General features: G+C 44.9%; 1 protein-coding gene across 1 annotated transcript in view; it reads right to left on the bottom strand.

Moving 5' to 3' along the window:
- Positions 1 to 15,247: 15,247 nt before the first annotated feature.
- LOC138287368 (uncharacterized) overlaps positions 15,248 to 19,515 on the bottom strand; it is an 84,928-nt gene continuing 80,660 nt past the window's right edge. Inside the window, 2 exon segments of the mRNA XM_069227744.1 lie at positions 15,248 to 16,389; positions 16,391 to 17,117. Of these exon segments, the coding sequence (XP_069083845.1) occupies positions 16,272 to 16,389; positions 16,391 to 17,117 (845 nt within the window). The 3' untranslated portion in view covers positions 15,248 to 16,271.

Here is a 19,515-nt window from a genome sequence, read left to right as displayed (position 1 = left end):
ACAAACACCACTTGCCCAACTAAGCATGCGCATCACAGAGACACATCTCATCCAACCGAGCAAAGATCGAAACACCAGAACATGCGTACTAAATATATAGTTTTCGCCCAACTGAGCGTGCGTAGTAGAAACAATGCATGCCTCTGCGCATGCACACCAAAATGTTCACAGATTACCTACCACGAACCAATAGGAGAGACACACTATTTACTGAAATAAATCTGGAGAACTAACCAATCGATTATTTTACAGCCTCTGAAAAGAAATCTATTATCCCAGACCAAACAAGGCTGCTTGGTTGAGTCACAACAGACACATGCCTGCAAAGAGGGTAAATAAAAAGGAAACCTTTCACAAGGTCCTTTTGCTCTACACTGCTTGAGGCACGTTCTCTCTGCTGCTCATTAGGCAGTCAATGTCAAATATGGGGTAACCCTGTATTCCTAAAAACCTCGGATTAGCAATACAGCATCTGTGGTTCCTGTTAATATAAATGAGTTAGTAAACATTCAAAAGAGGACAACATGTATCCTGGGGAGACCAAATCCCAATAAATGCAAGTAACCCCTCATCAGGCCATGACCTACTGAATCTGTGCAGTGATATGCCTCGTCAGGGAAGTAAGTGCTATATATAAGTGCAATTACAGTTTCTTTTTCAGAAGCAGCAGTAACACAGAACGCCAATATAAAAGTGCATTCAAGTAGCTAAAACATTTTTAAAACTTTGAAAATATCAAAATTTCATTTATCAAGAATCATTAGATAATCGTTTTTTTTCTTCATTTCGACAAAAAAATAGGGGTTAGCTGCTCCTCCTATGTTGTTTACAGTCCTGTGCAAACATGGTATGAGACACATTATGCCAAGACAAGAGGTAACCATTCTAGACACCTAGGTTCAATGGCATGGGGAATGAATGAATAAATTAATGAATGCCTCTGTAACCACTCCCCCACCCCTCCCCCCCCCCAATTAACCAAAAAGTGTGTCCTGCTGGTGATCCCCCAGTCAGGAAATATGTGCATGTCCAGATAAAATTGCTTCCTAAATAGAAGTCAGTGATGTTAATTGATGCAGACTGACATACTGGGTGTAAACTGAATGTAGTCCATCAATAAAAGTAATCAGATTAAAGCTTGCTCTTTTAGTGGCCGATTCCGTTTGCCATTTGAGAAGACTAGAGGCTTGGAGCCACCATTAGGGTGGTCGACTTCCTATTAAAATTTTGAAGGACATTTTTGCATGTGGAGACACATAGGCCCTCATTACAACCCTGGCGGTCTTTGACCGCCAGGGCTGTTTTGTCGGAAGCACCGCCAACAGGCTGGTGGTGCTTCCCTGGGAATTACGACCGCGGCGGAAGCGCCTCAGTCGCACCGCCGGGACCAGCGGTTTCCCGCCACTTTTGTCCCGGCGGTTTAAATCCCCCAGGGGATTACGAGTCCCCCTCCCACCAGCCTTTTCATGGCGGTTTGAAAAGGCTGGTGGAAAGGGGAGTCGCGGGCCCCTATTATAAACTAGTTGCAAGAAGTTGTAGCTTGCAGAAAATGTCGATCAATGACAACTATCATGTTATAGGTAAGTAAAAGCGAAGCAGTACAATTAGTTTTATATACATTTCCTCACCTAAACTTCATTATCGAACATGTCACTCAAGGAATCAATGGTACTTCGCTGAATATGTTCTCCTTCTGGCCCCCTAATTTCTCCAATTTTGTCTCCCGGTGCTCTTTACGCTCCCCACCCACAGTGGGCACTGGTCAAGACTCAGAACTGAATAAGCCCTCCTCCTCCATCTAAACTTCCTCAGCCACATCTTCTCTAATAGAAACAGGAGAATTGTACTGTGGGCCAATGGAGACCTGAACTGCTAACTACAACGAAGAGTTTCACAGAGGAATCTAGCAAGGCTGCATTCTTGCTCCAATACTTACTAATCTGTTCATGACAATCTCCCATCAGTCCCAACTTAGCATAACAAATTCCTATACCCAATACATGAGCACCAATGTTTTGCAACAGGAAAATTATAGAATACTTCGGATAAAATGTCTAGAGGGTTTGGATAATCAACAAAAAATGCTGGGGAAGTTTGTGAGTTTTAACAAACTTGACATCTATTGTAGCAAAGCAAAAATAACATCATACAGGATTCCAAAAAGGCCTTTACTTAGGAACTCATCCTCAAACTCCTGGAAGGTATGTCTTAAACTGAAGATGACTATTAAAAAACATTAGTCCTGAACAAGCACTTTCAATGTGAATTTGTTAGCTTAAGAGGTCTATTAAGGTGCAATATGATTAGGATTTCTGTTTTTCAGTTAAAACTGATTGTAACTGAAAAAACACCATGTAGGAAAGTACCATCTTGCCTGGCATGTTACCCCCATTTTTCACTGTATATATGTTGTTTTAGTTGTATGTGTCACTGGGACCCTGGTAACCCAGGGCCCCAGTGCTCATAAGTGTGCCTGAATGTGTTACCTGTGTAGTGACTAACTGTCTCACTGAGGCTCTGCTAATCAGAACCTCAGTGGTTATGCTCTCTCATTTCTTTCCAAATTGTCACTGACAGGCTAGTGACCATTTTTACCAATTTACATTGGCTTACTGGAACACCCTTATAATTCCCTAGTATATGGTACTGAGGTACCCAGGGTATTGGGGTTCCAGGAGATCCCTATGGGCTGCAGCATTTCTTTTGCCACCCATAGGGAGCTATGACAATTCTTACACAGGCCTGCCACTGCAGCCTGAGTGAAATAACGTCCACGTTATTTCACAGCCATTTTACACTGCACTTAAGTAACTTATAAGTCACCTATATGTCTAACCTTTACCTGGTAAAGGTTAGGTGCAAAGTTACTTAGTGTGAGGGCACCCTGGCACTAGCCAAGGTGCCCCCACATTGTTCAGAGCCAATTCACTGAACTTTGTGAGTGCGGGGACACCATTACACGCGTGCACTACATATAGGTCACTACCTATATGTAGCTTCACCATGGTAACTCCGAATATGGCCATGTAACATGTCTATGATCATGGAATTGCCCCCTCTATGCCATCCTGGCATTGTTGGTACAATTCCATGATCCCAGTGGTCTGTAGCACAGACCCTGGTACTGCCAGACTGCCCTTCCTGGGGTTTCACTGCAGCTGCTGCTGCTGCCAACCCCTCAGACAGGCAGCTGCCCTCCTGGGGTCCAGCCAGGCCTGGCCCAGGATGGCAGAACAAAGAACTTCCTCTGAGAGAGGGTGTGACACCCTCTCCCTTTGGAAAATGGTGTGAAGGCAGGGGAGGAGTAGCCTCCCCCAGCCTCTGGAAATGCTTTGTTGGGCACAGATGTGCCCAATTCTGCATAAGCCAGTCTACACCGGTTCAGGGACCCCTTAGCCCCTGCTCTGGCGCGAAACTGGACAAAAGAAAGGGGAGTGACCACTCCCCTGACCTGCACCTCCCCTGGGAGGTGTCCAGAGCTCCTCCAGTGTGCTCCAGACCTCTGCCATCTTGGAAACAGAGGTGCTGCTGGCACACTGGACTGCTCTGAGTGGCCAGTGCCACCAGGTGACGTCAGAGACTCCTGCTGATAGGCTCCTTCAGGTGTTAGTAGCCTTTCCTCTCTCCTAGGTAGCCAAACCCTCTTTTCTGGCTATTTAGGGTCTCTGTCTCTGGGGAAACTTTAGATAACGAATGCATGAGCTCAGCCGAGTTCCTCTGCATCTCCCTCTTCACCTTCTGATAAGGAATCGACCGCTGACCGCGCTGGAAGCCTGCAAACCTGCAACATAGTAGCAAAGACGACTACTGCAACTCTGTAACGCTGATCCTGCCGCCTTCTCGACTGTTTTCCTGCTTGTGCATGCTGTGGGGGTAGTCTGCCTCCTCTCTGCACCAGAAGCTCCGAAGAAATCTCCCGTGGGTCGACGGAATCTTCCCCCTGCAACCGCAGGCACCAAAAAGCTGCATTACCGGTCCCTTGGGTCTCCTCTCAGCACGACGAGCGAGGTCCCTCGAATCCAGCGACACCGTCCAAGTGACCCCCACAGTCCAGTGACTCTTCAGCCCAAGTTTGGTGGAGGTAAGTCCTTGCCTCACCTCGCTGGGCTGCATTGCTGGGAACCGCGACTTTGCAAGCTACTCCGGCCCCTGTGCACTTCCGGCGGAAATCCTTCGTGCACAGCCAAGCCTGGGTCCACGGCACTCTAACCTGCATTGCACGACTTTCTAAGTTGGTCTCCGGCGACGTGGGACTCCTTTGTGCAACTTCGGCGAGCACCGTTTCACGCATCCTCGTAGTGCCTGTTTCTGGCACTTCTCCGGGTGCTACCTGCTTCAGTGAGGGCTCTTTGTCTTGCTCGACGTCCCCTCTCTCTGCAGGTCCAATTTGCGACCTCCTGGTCCCTCCTGGGCCCCAGCAGCGTCCAAAAACGCCAAACGCACGATTTGCGTGTAGCAAGGCTTGTTGGCGTCCATCCGGCGGGAAAACACTTCTGCACGACTCTCCAAGGCGTGGGGGATCCATCCTTCAAAGGGGAAGTCTCTAGCCCTTGTCGTTCCTGCAGTATTCACAGTTCTTCAGCCTAGTAAGAGCTTCTTTGCACCAACCGCTGGCATTTCTTGGGCATCTGCCCATCTCCGAGTTGCTTGTGACTTTTGGACTTGGTCCCCTTGTTCCACAGGTACCCTCAGTCAGGAATCCATCGTTGTTGCATTGCTGATTTGTGTTTTCCTTGCATTTTCCCTCTAACACGACTATTTTGTCCTTAGGGGAACTTTAGTGCACTTTGCACTCACTTTTCAGGGTCTTGGGGAGGGTTATTTTTCTAACTCTCACTATTTTCTAATAGTCCCAGCGACCCTCTACAAGGTCACATAGGTTTGGGGTCCATTCGTGGTTCGCATTCCACTTTTGGAGTATATGGTTTGTGTTGCCCCTATCCCTATGTTTCCCCATTGCATCCTATTGTAACTATACATTGTTTGCACTGTTTTCTAAGACTATACTGCATATTTTTGCTATTGTGTATATATATCTTGTGTATATTTCCTATCCTCTCACTGAGGGTACACTCTAAGATACTTTGGCATATTGTCATAAAAATAAAGTACCTTTATTTTTAGTATAACTGTGTATTGTGTTTTCTTATGATATTGTGCATATGACACTAAGTGGTACTGTAGTAGCTTCACACGTCTCCTAGTTCAGCCTAAACTGCTCTGCTAAGCTACCATTATCTATCAGCCTAAGCTGCTAGACACCCTATACACTAATAAGGGATAACTGGGCCTGGTGCAAGGTGCAAGTACCCCTTGGTACTCACTACAAGCCAGTCCAGCCTCCTACATTGGTTGTGCAGTGGTGGGATAAGTGCTTGAGACTACTTACCACTCTTGTCATTGTACTTTTCATAAGAGAAAAATATACAAAACAAGGTCAGTGTATATACACATAGCCAAAAAGTTTTGCATTTCCTCTTTTCACTCTTTTCTAAGTGCTGAAAAGTACTTCTAAACTTTCAAAAAAGTTCTTAAAAGTTTAAAAAGTTTTTTCTGTCTTTCCAAAAAGTTCTGAAAACTTTTTTCTCTTTGTCTATCACTTTAACTCTCTCTAAAAAATGTCTGGCACAGGAAAAAATGTTGAACTGTCCAAACTTGCATATGATCACCTTAGCTGGAAAGGAGCAAGGAGTCTCTGCATAGAGAGAGGTTTGAGTGTAGGGAAGAATCCTTCTTTAGAACTGTTAATTAATATGCTTAGAGTACAGGATAAGGCCATAAGTGCCCAATCTGTAGAAAAAGTAGCTAATGGTTCTCAATCTGATCCAGGGACTCCCCCAGGAAAAGGTTCAGGAAAGAAACTTCTCAGCCTGCCCATTACTAGACAGTCTAGCATAGTTGGTACAGAGGTTGAATCACACCATACTAATGGTGTGCTCTCACATTATACTGGTAGCCAAGCTGTTAGGGTGCCCTCTGTAAGGGACAGGTCTCCTTCTGTTCATTCCCATCATACCTCTGTATCTAGAAATGTCCCTCCCACCCACCCTGATGACAGATTGTTAGAAAGGGAGCTCAATAGATTGAGAGTGGAACAAACCAGACTGAAGCTCAAGAAGCAACAGCTGGATTTGGATAGACAGTCTTTAGAAGTAGAGAGGGAAAGACAGAAGTTGGGTTTAGAAACCCATGGTGGCAGCAGCAGTATTCCCCATAGTCATCCTGCAAAAGAGCATGATTCCAGGAATCTGCACAAGATAGTTCCCCCTTATAAGGAGGGGGATGACATTAACAAGTGGTTTGCTGCACTTGAGAGGGCCTGTGCTGTACAGGATGTCCCTCAAAAGCAGTGGGCTGCTATCCTATGGCTATCATTTACTGGAAAAGGTAGGGATAGGCTCCTTACTGTAAAAGAAAATGATGCTAATAATTTCCAAGTTCTTAAGAATGCACTCCTGGATGGTTATGGCTTAACCACTGAACAGTACAGGATAAAGTTCAGAGAGACCAAAAAGGAGTCTTCACAAGACTGGGTTGATTTCATTGACCAGGCAGTGAAGGCCTTGGAGGGGTGGTTACATGGCAGTAAAGTTACTGATTATGACAGCCTGTATAACTTGATCCTGAGAGAGCATATTCTTAATAATTGTGTGTCTGATTTGTTGCACCAGTACTTGGTGGACTCTGATCTGACCTCTCCCCAAGAATTGGGAAAGAAGGCAGACAAATGGGTCAGAACAAGAGTGAACAGAAAAGTTCATACAGGGGGTGACAAAGATGGCAACAAAAAGAAGGATGGTAAGTCTTCTGACAAGGGTGGGGACAAATCTAAAAATGAGTCTTCATCAGGCCCACAAAAACACTCTGGTGGGGGTGGTGGGTCCAAATCCTCCTTTAATCAGAACAAGGAAAAGAAACCATGGTGCTATTTATGTACAATAAAAGGCCATTGGACAACAGATCCCAGTTGTCCAAAGAAAGGCACCACAGCTCCTACCACTACAACCCCTACTGCTACACCTAGTGTCCCTACTAATAGCAGTGGTGGTGGGAGCAAACCTACTAACAGCCAATCCAAGGGAGTAGCTGGGCTCACTTTTGGTAATTTAGTTGGGGTTGGTCTAATTAGGGAGACCACAGAGGCTACTTTAGTCTCTGAAGGGGCTATTGACTTAGCCACTTTGGTTGCTTGCCCCCATAACTTGGAGAAGTACAAGCAACTAACCCTAATAAATGGTGTTGAGGTCCAGGCCTACAGGGACACAGGTGCCAGTGTCACAATGGTGATTGAGAAACTGGTGCACCCTGAACAACACATACTTGGACACCAGTACCAAGTAACCGATGCTCACAACATAACACAAAGCCACCCCATGGCTGTTGTAAATCTCAACTGGGGGGGGGTATCTGGTCCAAAGAAAGTTGTGGTAGCTTCAGATTTACCTGTAGACTGTCTATTAGGGAATGATTTGGAGACATCAGCTTGGTCAGATGTGGAGTTGGAGGCCCATGCAGCAATGCTGGGCATCCCAGGGCATATTTTTGCTTTGACAAGGGCTCAGGCCAAAAAGCAAAAAGGACAGGGAAGCTTGGATCCTGGAACAATGGACCAAGTGCTCCCTAAAGCTAGGGCTAGTAGAAGCAAACCACTTCCTACTATCCCTCCCTCTACAGTGGATTCTAATTCTGAGGAAGAAGAATTCCCTCCCTGTGCAGAACCTACACCAGAGGAGCTGGAAGCAGACACTGCTGAGCTTTTGGGTGAAGGTGGGCCTGCCAGGGAGGAGCTGAGTGTGGCACAGCAAACCTGTCCCACATTAGAGGGTCTCAGACAGCAAGCTGTCAAACAGGCTAATGGGGATGTCAGTGACTCTCACAGAGTTTACTGGGAGGACAACCTCTTGTACACTGAGCATAGGGATCCTAAACCTGGAGCTGCCAGGAGATTAGTGATTCCTCAGGAGTACAGAAAGTTCCTCCTAACACTGGCACATGACATTCCCTTAGCTGGGCACCTGGGTCAAATGAAAACTTGGGACAGATTGGTACCATTGTTTCATTGGCCTAGGATGTCTGAGGACACAAAGGAATTTTGCAAGTCCTGTGAAACCTGTCAAGCCAGTGGCAAGACAGGTGGCACCCCAAAGGCACCCCTTATCCCACTGCCTGTGGTTGGGGTTCCCTTTGAAAGGGTAGGGGTTGACATAGTTGGCCCCCTTGACCCTCCTACTGCTTCAGGCAATAGGTTTATCTTGGTGGTAGTGGACCATGCCACAAGATATCCTGAAGCTATTCATTTAAGGACCACTACAGCTCCTGCAGTGGCAAAGGCCCTCCTGGGAATATTTTCCAGGGTGGGCTTCCCAAAGGAAGTAGTATCAGACAGGGGAAGCAATTTCATGTCTGCATACTTAAAGGCCATGTGGAAGGAGTGTGGTGTAACTTACAAGTTCACAAGACCCTATCATCCACAAACAAATGGACTGGTGGAGCGATTTAATAAAACTCTCAAAGGCATGATTATGGGTCTCCCTGAAAAACTCCGCAGGAGATGGGATATCCTTCTACCATGCCTCCTTTTTGCCTACAGGGAGGTACCCCAGAAAGGAGTGGGCTTCAGCCCCTTTGAACTTCTTTTTGGACACCCTGTTAGGGGTCCACTCACACTTGTAAAGGAGGGTTGGGAACAACCTTTAAAAGCTCCTAAGCAGGATATTGTGGATTATGTACTTGGCCTCAGATCAAGGATGGCTGAGTACATGAAAAAGGCCAGTAAAAACCTTCAGGCCAGCCAAGAGCTCCAGAAGCAATGGCATGATCAGAAGGCTGTTTTGGTTCAGTACCAACCAGGGCAGAAAGTGTGGGTCTTGAAGCCTGTGGCCCCAAGAGCACTCCAAGATAAATGGAGTGGACCCCACACAATTGTTGAAAAGAAGGGTGAAGTCACCTACTTGGTTGACTTAGGCACTGCCAGGAGTCCCCTTAGGGTGCTCCATGTCAACCGCCTGAAACCCTACTATGACAGGGCTGATCTCACCCTGCTCATGGCAACAGATAAGGGACAGGAAGAAGACAGTGATCCTCTACCTGATCTCTTCTCTTCCACAGAACAAGATGCTCTTGTGGAAGGTGTAGTTTTGGCTGATTGTCTTACTGCTGAGCAGAAAGATAATTGCATAAATCTCCTAGGACAATTTTCAGAACTCTTCTCCATTGTGCCAGGCACCACTTCTTGGTGTGAGCACACTATAGATACTGGAGACAGTTTACCTGTCAAAAGTAAGATCTATAGGCAGCCTGACCATGTCAGGGACTGCATAAAGCAAGAAGTTCAGAAAATGTTGGAACTAGGAGTGGTTGAGCACTCTGACAGTCCATGGGCTTCTCCTGTGGTACTGGTACCAAAACCCAATTCTAAAGATGGAAAGAAGGAAATGCGGTTTTGTGTAGACTATAGAGGTCTCAACTTGGTAACCAAAACTGATGCTCACCCTATACCCAGGGCAGATGAGCTTATAGATACACTGGCATCTGCCAAGTATCTAAGCACTTTTGATTTGACTGCAGGGTATTGGCAGATCAAATTGTCAGAAGATGCTAAACCTAAGACTGCATTTTCTACCATTGGAGGACATTACCAGTTTACTGTAATGCCTTTTGGTTTGAAAAATGCACCTGCCACTTTTCAGAGGTTGGTGAACACAGTCCTGCAAGGGCTGGAAGCTTTCAGTGCAGCATATTTGGATGATATAGCTGTCTTTAGCTCCAGCTGGGATGATCACCTGGTCCACCTATGGAATGTTTTGGAGGCCCTGCAAAAGGCAGGCCTCACTATCAAGGCTTCAAAGTGCCAGATAGGGCAGGGTAAGGTGGTTTATCTGGGACACCTTGTTGGTGGGGAACAGATTGCACCACTTCAGGGGAAAATCCAAACTATTATTGATTGGGTTCCCCCTACCACTCAGACTCAGGTGAGAGCCTTCCTAGGCCTCACTGGGTATTACAGGAGGTTCATTAAGAACTATGGCTCCATTGCAGCCCCTCTTAATGACCTCACATCCAAGAAAATGCCTAAAAAGGTATTATGGACAGCAAGCTGTCAGAAAGCTTTTGAGGAGCTGAAGCAGGCCATGTGCTCTGCACCTGTCCTGAAAAGCCCTTGTTACTCTAAAAAATTCTATGTCCAAACTGATGCATCTGAATTAGGAGTAGGGGCAGTCCTATCACAACTTAATTCTGAGGGCCAGGATCAACCGGTTGCTTTTATTAGTAGAAGGTTGACCCCTAGAGAAAAGCGTTGGTCTGCCATTGAGAGGGAGGCCTTTGCTGTGGTCTGGGCTCTGAAGAAGTTGAGGCCATACCTGTTTGGCACTCACTTCATTGTTCAGACAGACCACAAACCTCTACTTTGGCTAAAACAAATGAAAGGTGAAAATCCTAAATTGTTGAGGTGGTCCATATCCCTACAGGGAATGGACTATACAGTGGAACATAGACCTGGGAGTAGCCACTCCAATGCAGATGGACTCTCCAGATATTTCCACTTAGACAATGAAGACTCATCAGGTAATGGCTAGTCTTATTGTCCTTCGTTTGGGGGGGGGGTTGTGTAGGAAAGTACCATCTTGCCTGGCATGTTACCCCCATTTTTCACTGTATATATGTTGTTTTAGTTGTATGTGTCACTGGGACCCTGGTAACCCAGGGCCCCAGTGCTCATAAGTGTGCCTGAATGTGTTACCTGTGTAGTGACTAACTGTCTCACTGAGGCTCTGCTAATCAGAACCTCAGTGGTTATGCTCTCTCATTTCTTTCCAAATTGTCACTGACAGGCTAGTGACCATTTTTACCAATTTACATTGGCTTACTGGAACACCCTTATAATTCCCTAGTATATGGTACTGAGGTACCCAGGGTATTGGGGTTCCAGGAGATCCCTATGGGCTGCAGCATTTCTTTTGCCACCCATAGGGAGCTATGACAATTCTTACACAGGCCTGCCACTGCAGCCTGAGTGAAATAACGTCCACGTTATTTCACAGCCATTTTACACTGCACTTAAGTAACTTATAAGTCACCTATATGTCTAACCTTTACCTGGTAAAGGTTAGGTGCAAAGTTACTTAGTGTGAGGGCACCCTGGCACTAGCCAAGGTGCCCCCACATTGTTCAGAGCCAATTCACTGAACTTTGTGAGTGCGGGGACACCATTACACGCGTGCACTACATATAGGTCACTACCTATATGTAGCTTCACCATGGTAACTCCGAATATGGCCATGTAACATGTCTATGATCATGGAATTGCCCCCTCTATGCCATCCTGGCATTGTTGGTACAATTCCATGATCCCAGTGGTCTGTAGCACAGACCCTGGTACTGCCAGACTGCCCTTCCTGGGGTTTCACTGCAGCTGCTGCTGCTGCCAACCCCTCAGACAGGCAGCTGCCCTCCTGGGGTCCAGCCAGGCCTGGCCCAGGATGGCAAAACAAAGAACTTCCTCTGAGAGAGGGTGTGACACCCTCTCCCTTTGGAAAATGGTGTGAAGGCAGGGGAGGAGTAGCCTCCCCCAGCCTCTGGAAATGCTTTGTTGGGCACAGATGTGCCCAATTCTGCATAAGCCAGTCTACACCGGTTCAGGGACCCCTTAGCCCCTGCTCTGGCGCGAAACTGGACAAAGGAAAGGGGAGTGACCACTCCCCTGACCTGCACCTCCCCTGGGAGGTGTCCAGAGCTCCTCCAGTGTGCTCCAGACCTCTGCCATCTTGGAAACAGAGGTGCTGCTGGCACACTGGACTGCTCTGAGTGGCCAGTGCCACCAGGTGACGTCAGAGACTCCTGCTGATAGGCTCCTTCAGGTGTTAGTAGCCTTTCCTCTCTCCTAGGTAGCCAAACCCTTTGCAAGCTACTCCGGCCCCTGTGCACTTCCGGCGGAAATCCTTCGTGCACAGCCAAGCCTGGGTCCACGGCACTCTAAACTGCATTGCACGACTTTCTAAGTTGGTCTCCGGCGACGTGGGACTCCTTTGTGCAACTTCGGCGAGCACCGTTTCACGCATCCTCGTAGTGCCTGTTTCTGGCACTTCTCCGGGTGCTACCTGCTTCAGTGAGGGCTCTTTGTCTTGCTCGACGTCCCCTCTCTCTGCAGGTCCAATTTGCGACCTCCTGGTCCCTCCTGGGCCCCAGCAGCGTCCAAAAACGCCAAACGCACGATTTGCGTGTAGCAAGGCTTGTTGGCGTCCATCCGGCGGGAAAATACTTCTGCACGACTCTCCAAGGCGTGGGGGATCCATCCTCCAAAGGGGAAGTCTCTAGCCCTTGTCGTTCCTGCAGTATTCACAGTTCTTCAGCCTAGTAAGAGCTTCTTTGCACCAACCGCTGGCATTTCTTGGGCATCTGCCCATCTCCGAGTTGCTTGTGACTTTTGGACTTGGTCCCCTTGTTCCACAGGTACCCTCAGTCAGGAATCCATCGTTGTTGCATTGCTGATTTGTGTTTTCCTTGCATTTTCCCTCTAACACGACTATTTTGTCCTTAGGGGAACTTTAGTGCACTTTGCACTCACTTTTCAGGGTCTTGGGGAGGGTTATTTTTCTAACTCTCACTATTTTCTAATAGTCCCAGCGACCCTCTACAAGGTCACATAGGTTTGGGGTCCATTCGTGGTTCGCATTCCACTTTTGGAGTATATGGTTTGTGTTGCCCCTATCCCTATGTTTCCCCATTGCATCCTATTGTAACTATACATTGTTTGCACTGTTTTCTAAGACTATACTGCATATTTTTGCTATTGTGTATATATATCTTGTGTATATTTCCTATCCTCTCACTGAGGGTACACTCTAAGATACTTTGGCATATTGTCATAAAAATAAAGTACCTTTATTTTTAGTATAACTGTGTATTGTGTTTTCTTATGATATTGTGCATATGACACTAAGTGGTACTGTAGTAGCTTCACACGTCTCCTAGTTCAGCCTAAGCTGCTCTGCTAAGCTACCATTATCTATCAGCCTAAGCTGCTAGACACCCTATACACTAATAAGGGATAACTGGGCCTGGTGCAAGGTGCAAGTACCCCTTGGTACTCACTACAAGCAAGTCCAGCCTCCTACACACCACCAAAAGGGATATTTGTTTTTCAGTAGAAACCAAAAAATACCAGATTTTGCTGCATATTTAACGCTTTGGTGCCCTCTGTTGTCAAACAGTGTAGATTCAGCCACCTCTAAGCAGTTTTCTGTGATGAATGTCCCCATTATGACCCACTCTGACCATGCCTAGACATTTAGGCCCATATTTATACTTTTTTTGCGCCGCATTTGCGTCCTTTTTTTACGCAAAAGTGGCGCTAACTTACAAAATACAAATTGGCACAAAACGCAGTGCAAAGACAGTATAAATATGGGCCTCACTATGTCGTGGTGGTTAACTGCAAGATCCTTGGCCTCCTAGGACCCACTTCCATTCCAGTTTCTTTTAGCACAATTCACATCATATGGCTTTGGCTCACTGTTCACTACATGTTGGTGTGTAGTGGTCAGCAGGTGCACAGATAAACAAGAGTAAGTGGCACCTTCATGACTCCAGCCTCCTTTGACTAACAGCAGACATAACATTGCTTTCCGAAAGCTCAGGTACCAGAATTGTGGAGGCAAAGATACACTGTGCACATAAATACCACCAGAAACAATGTACTCTCATAAAACACTGCATTCAACATTCCTGTTTTTTTGGTTTACACTGGGATGTTCTAAAGAGCATGCTTATAGGAGCTGTGTCACTTCATACAGAAAGATCATGGGCTATATCATGAACATATTCAGTGTCCATGCGCCGCACCAAAGAGGTCCATTAACGGGTTTTGGTGGAAATGTGCTTTTTTCAGTGCGTGATTAACTCCGAGAATCCATGTATTTGTGTGCAGGGTACTGCTCAGAAACATGAAGAGGCAACACTGACGTAGACAGAGCCCTAAGACCACCAAGTCAAGTTCAACTTTAATCTTGCTGTCTTCACGTCAAAACAAAGCTTGGAACTTATGGTGATGAAGCAGGGCTTAAAAGCCTGGCAGCATAACCTACAAAACACTGTGGCCACATCTAATTAAACCGTACTGAGCTCTGCTTCTTCTTTCCACAAAAATGCCCGAAAATTCTACAGTGCACACTGAAGAAATACAAAGGTAAAGTGCCCTGTGCATCTGTCTCAAATGCCATAAAGCTAACAATATGCAAACTAGTGTCTTGGCAAGCTTCTCCCCTATGACCAGTTAGAGTAGGAATAGGCCCAGGCTGAACAGTAAAACTATATTTATTAGCCTAATTCTTTTTTGGTACCTCAAGGCAAAGAACAAGAGAGAGTCACAATTTAGAAAATCCTTGACATTGGTATGAAGACTAGAGCAGCAAGAAGGTGTGTTAAATGCTCAGCATTAATCTTTTATCAGGTACAATTACAATCTTAATGAGTCACCCACATTTATGGGGCCTTTGATGCACATTTTTGATTTGATTACTGGGAAATTAGATAGGCCGAGAGTTGAGAAAAATAATGAATAGTTGGTTGAAAAAGCAAATTCAATAAAGGGGTATGAAGAAGGAGGTTAGGAGCAGGAATGAATGTAGGAATATTTGACAATAGGAATGACGGTAGGGAGGAAGGAAATAAAAACAAATTTGTTGATAAGCACTGGAAAGACACTTTTTGTACAGAGTAAACAAGAATAACCACTAATGATCACGGTTTCTTTTTTACAATTTACAATTTGTTAAACCGTTGGAAATAATGAAAAAGCCACACTGGAATTCACAACAAATAGAAACTGAAAACAGGAAAGCCTAACAATTATTTATGGCAGAATATCAGTAATTCCAATCATAATTACATATGGGGCCAAAGTTATATCCTAGTTGCCATGCACTGCTAATACTTTTGCACATTTGCATGGGCTTACCCCTACAATAACACATTACAAAAAATACTTGATTCCAGTACATCAACCTACACGCTATATCGCAAGGTAAGTCTATGTAAGCAGATGTGTAGGTAAAAATAATAATTATATATTTACCTTTTTGATGTAGTTGTAGGCGATGTAGCGGATGCAAAAAATGTGTGGGTCGATATTACCGACTCTGATATAGCGTCATACATCTGTTCAAGGAATATACTCTTTCTATATTCATGTAAAGTTCCATTGCTTTTTTTAACCTGTACAGTAAGTGGAGCGGAGCCAATTTATGACTGACATTTATAGTATGTCTTTATTCATAGATTTGTAGTTGAACATAGGCTATTCTTGATGGTTAACATAGCTCTAATTCATAAGTAGGCAGTGCATCCTTCTCTGTGCAGCCTAAAGTAATTGGTTCAAATACAAATTACAAATAGGTTACATATTTGATGGGCCCACTCAGCTTGTCATTCAATCCCAGGTTGATAAGCAAGATCTGTTGAGCACAATACCAATACCAAGGATTATCAAGCAGCAAGCAACAACTCCATTTAATTTGTACACTATATATATATATCTTTATTTGTTCTATTTTCCTTACAAACTGAGCGTTTTGACACAAGTGCTTACAATCATGAACTGCTCAGGCAATTTCTCTACTACAGTCTCTATTTTGTAGTATGTCTTGAACTTTTTCTCATTGTTGAGGACAAATTTTGCATGGATGAGATCCAACATATGTTCCTGTGACATCACAGCATATTTTGATAGCTAGAACACCATAAAAGGGTGACCTCCCTACACCATGGCATCAGAGGTTCCCTTCTGAGATCACAGACCTTGGATCTGCAGATACGTGTAAGACTCTACCAGTAGAAAGGACTGATGCAGCATATTAACAATCCCAGTGTTGTGGCAGCCACTGGTGGAGCTGTACCTAGTACAAGGTTCCTCCAAAGGACTCAGCACATAGCAGTACAGTAGGTCCAGAAAGGATGGGCAGGAAGCCAATAATGTAGTGATATCGTAGATGTTGAAGAATTGTTTGTGAAAAGTCCACATGCTCTCAGGATGCGAGTAAAGCTCCCTGTACATTTGGTAGAGGGAAAGGAACACCCTCCTTTTGTACTCCTGAGTGTCTATGTTTTTTGCTCAAGAAGATTTAATATTTATCGTTTCTCACACTCATTGCCCGTAAGGAGCTTCAATCTTGTTTGCAGTCGTTGGAATGGTTGAAGACTTGCATGCTGAGTTAAGTCTTTCCGCTACTTAATGTACTGGAAGAGCTACACTCTGCGTGGGCTCTTTCATGCTGTCATAGACCTGACAATTGAGTAAAGTCTTTGTCACACGTGCTTCGATGGAAGGGTCTCACTCCTGTGTGTGTTCTGATGTGTTGTAGAAGGCTTGTCCTCTGATTGAAGCTTTTTTCATTCAGTGCACTGAAATGGCCTTACTCCTGAATGTGTCTTTTGGTGTTCTACAAGACCCATCCTATGAGTAAAGCTTGTCTCACACTCATTGCAGGTAAAGTGCCTAACTCCTGAATGCGTTTTTTGGTGGTGTAGTAAACCTGACCTTTGAGTAAAAGTTTTTCCACATTTGGTGCAGTGGAACGACCTCACTCCTGTGTGTGTTCTTTGGTGCTCTCGAAGATGTGTCTTTTGAGTAAAACGTTTCTGACACTCACTGCAGTGAAAAGGCCTAACTCCGGTGTGTGTTCTTTGGTGCTTTTGAAGGTCTGGCTTTCGTATAAAGCTTTTCCCACACTCAGTACATCTAAACGGTTTTACTCCAGTATGTATTCTTTGGTGTTCAAGAAGAATTGACTTTCGAGTAAAACTTTTTTCACACTCATTACAGTGAAAGGGCCTCAAACCTGTGTGTATACTTTGATGCTGTTGAAGATGTGACTTTGCAGAGAAACTCTTGGCACACTCAGTGCAGGTAAATGGTCTCAACCCTGTGTGGATTCTTTTATGCCCCAGAAGAAATGCTTTATTGATACATCTCTGCTCATGATCATTGTAGAAAATGAGACTCTCACTCATAGGGACTAGTTTGTGTTTTATAGGGGTCACTTTGTGAATAACATTCTTCTTGCCATCGGGGTATAAAGGAGACTCTTTTTCTTCCATACTTTGGACCTTCAATTGAATTGCTGCAAAATCAAAAAAAGTAATTACAAATCATAGAACACGTGTTTTTAAAGGCAGATAGCTTTAAATTGAAAATCAAACATGGACAATCTCATTACAGGAGGTGTTGGGTACTGTAACAAGAGGAGTTAAATGTTTCTCTCATACATGAATGTTGACTTATACCCGGGAGGGCAGTCCTTTGGGAGGAAATGTTAAGTGCTCTCATGAGATGAGTTACTCTCACATTGGAAGCCCTGCAGAGGGAACCTAATGACAAACGAGAATTGATCTGTGTAGCGAATGCCAAGTAGTCTTGAGATATGTGTGATTCAGACAGCACAGCAAGTGGTACCAGTAAGAACATCATCCGAAATACAGAACGTATACGTGTCTCCCATAGACTTCGCTATCTGGCTGTTTCAGCCACCACTGCTATCAGCCTTACTTGAATGTTCAGTGATGTATACATTACCTACTTTTCTTACAAGATTTGCACAATCAGGCAGCCACTGGGCCAGTCTGTAGATCGGTTATGCCTCATTCTCCCCTCTTTGCAAACTTCTCTAATTTTACTCTCAGTCATGACGAGTTTAGGGGAGATGTGTCAAGCCCAGTCTCATGAAATATAAAGTTGTCTTCTTCGAGGACAACCTTTCTTGTTTTGTTTTGAGTGGAGGGCTGTACCTAGGAATCTGTAGTGAAAGCAATGGATACACTTTACTTACTCCTGAGGGAATAACACAATTATTTAGAGTCCGGATATGTGGCATGAATCCTGCCACATAACCCCCACTAGATACAACATCTAGTCTTCAAAGGCACAGAGCAACACCATCAAAAAAGATTTTGATTGAAATGCCTGACTAGGAGTGGCTGATTCACCACAAGGTGTAGCGCGGCTACCGCCACAAAAGACCTACACAGAAAGAGAAGAGGTCCACTGGAAAGGTAAATGTAGTGCACTTCACATGGGTGTTAGGGAGACTAAATATCGAGAGACATTGCACATGGGTAATGAGGAATATTAAGGGGGACCAAATAAAGAAGCAAACTAGACATGTGGCTACTGACAATTTTAGGAGAACAGACACTAGATATCCAGGGAAACATGATACATGAGTGATGAGTCGTATATGTAGTGAGACTAAATACAAGATATCTTCGGAGACTATCTATATGGGCACAGACACATATCTAGCAAGACTAAATACCAGATATATAGAAAGACTACATACATAGGTACAGACACATGTATTAGGGAGATTAAATCCTAAAAATCCAAACTATTTCTGTCGGTACTAAAGCATCTCTAACAAGTGTAAATACTACATATTTAAGGAGCCTAGATAGGGGGCTACAGGCACAGATCGAAGGAGGCCAGATACTAGATATCGAGGGACCTTAACTTTTGGGGTACTGACCCACATAGAAAGACATGATACCCAGAGAGATTAGATAAAGAGTAACACTGTCTGCACATCATCCAGACCTGGATATCCAATGGCTACATGAAGCTCAACTACACCACAACTGAATTCCAGCCAAGAACAAAAATCAGCTACTAGGCCAAACCTGGTCAATGACATGGACCTGGACAAATTCAAACTCTAAAGTTCACCCAATGCTAAGTCACATGTATTCATCCTCATCTTTAAGGAACACAAAGCTAAGAAAACAAAGATGGCCTGGCACCAACTCTCGCTTCTAAAGAATGTGAAGCCATTCCTCCAAAAAAGCAACTTGAGACTCCTTCTACTCTCACATCCGAAAGGTGTTAACACCCCTACTCCATCATCTCCCAGGCTCCACACTGTCACCCTTTAAGGGCATCACACATGCTGCTGCCCATCTTATCCACAGCCTGAACAAATGTGATAACATCATTATATCCTCATTGAACTTCATGGGCTCCCCTTGCCAGCCCGCACCATCTTCAAAACAAACTGCATAAATTACAAACGCCAACACACAAACATCACCCCTGCTTATCTTGTGGGCAAGCTCACCACAGCCAGTCACTGTTAGCACAGCCTAAGCCAGGACACCATCAGCCTGGAGTCACAAATATGCACACAAAAAAAAAAAAGCAAGGCAACATTATGCAGCCAGAACGTGGAACAACATCCCTGTATCCATTAGGACTGCCCTAAGGCTGTTCCAATTCAGCAAACAGCTGAAAATGCAGATGGTCTTGAAATAACACATTGTAATGCAGAAACAGTTAACCTACCTCTACTTCCAAAATCCACTTACCTTCCCAATTACCATTTGAATGAATCTTTGACTTTGATCCTGTACAGTGCTCTGCTGCCTTTTGGCTTGGTTTGCGTGCAGGAAAACAGATTAAAAAATTGTTCCTGCAAGCAGGGAGCTCCTAGGGAGCTGCTATTAAAATAGCTCCCTGCTTGTGGAAGCAAT

Source organism: Pleurodeles waltl, chromosome 4_1 (assembly GCF_031143425.1).
Source record: "Pleurodeles waltl isolate 20211129_DDA chromosome 4_1, aPleWal1.hap1.20221129, whole genome shotgun sequence".
In the NCBI taxonomy this organism is placed as follows: domain Eukaryota; kingdom Metazoa; phylum Chordata; class Amphibia; order Caudata; family Salamandridae; genus Pleurodeles; species Pleurodeles waltl.
The sequence above is the reverse complement of the archived record's forward strand: the minus strand, read 5'-3'. Positions and strand labels throughout refer to the sequence as shown.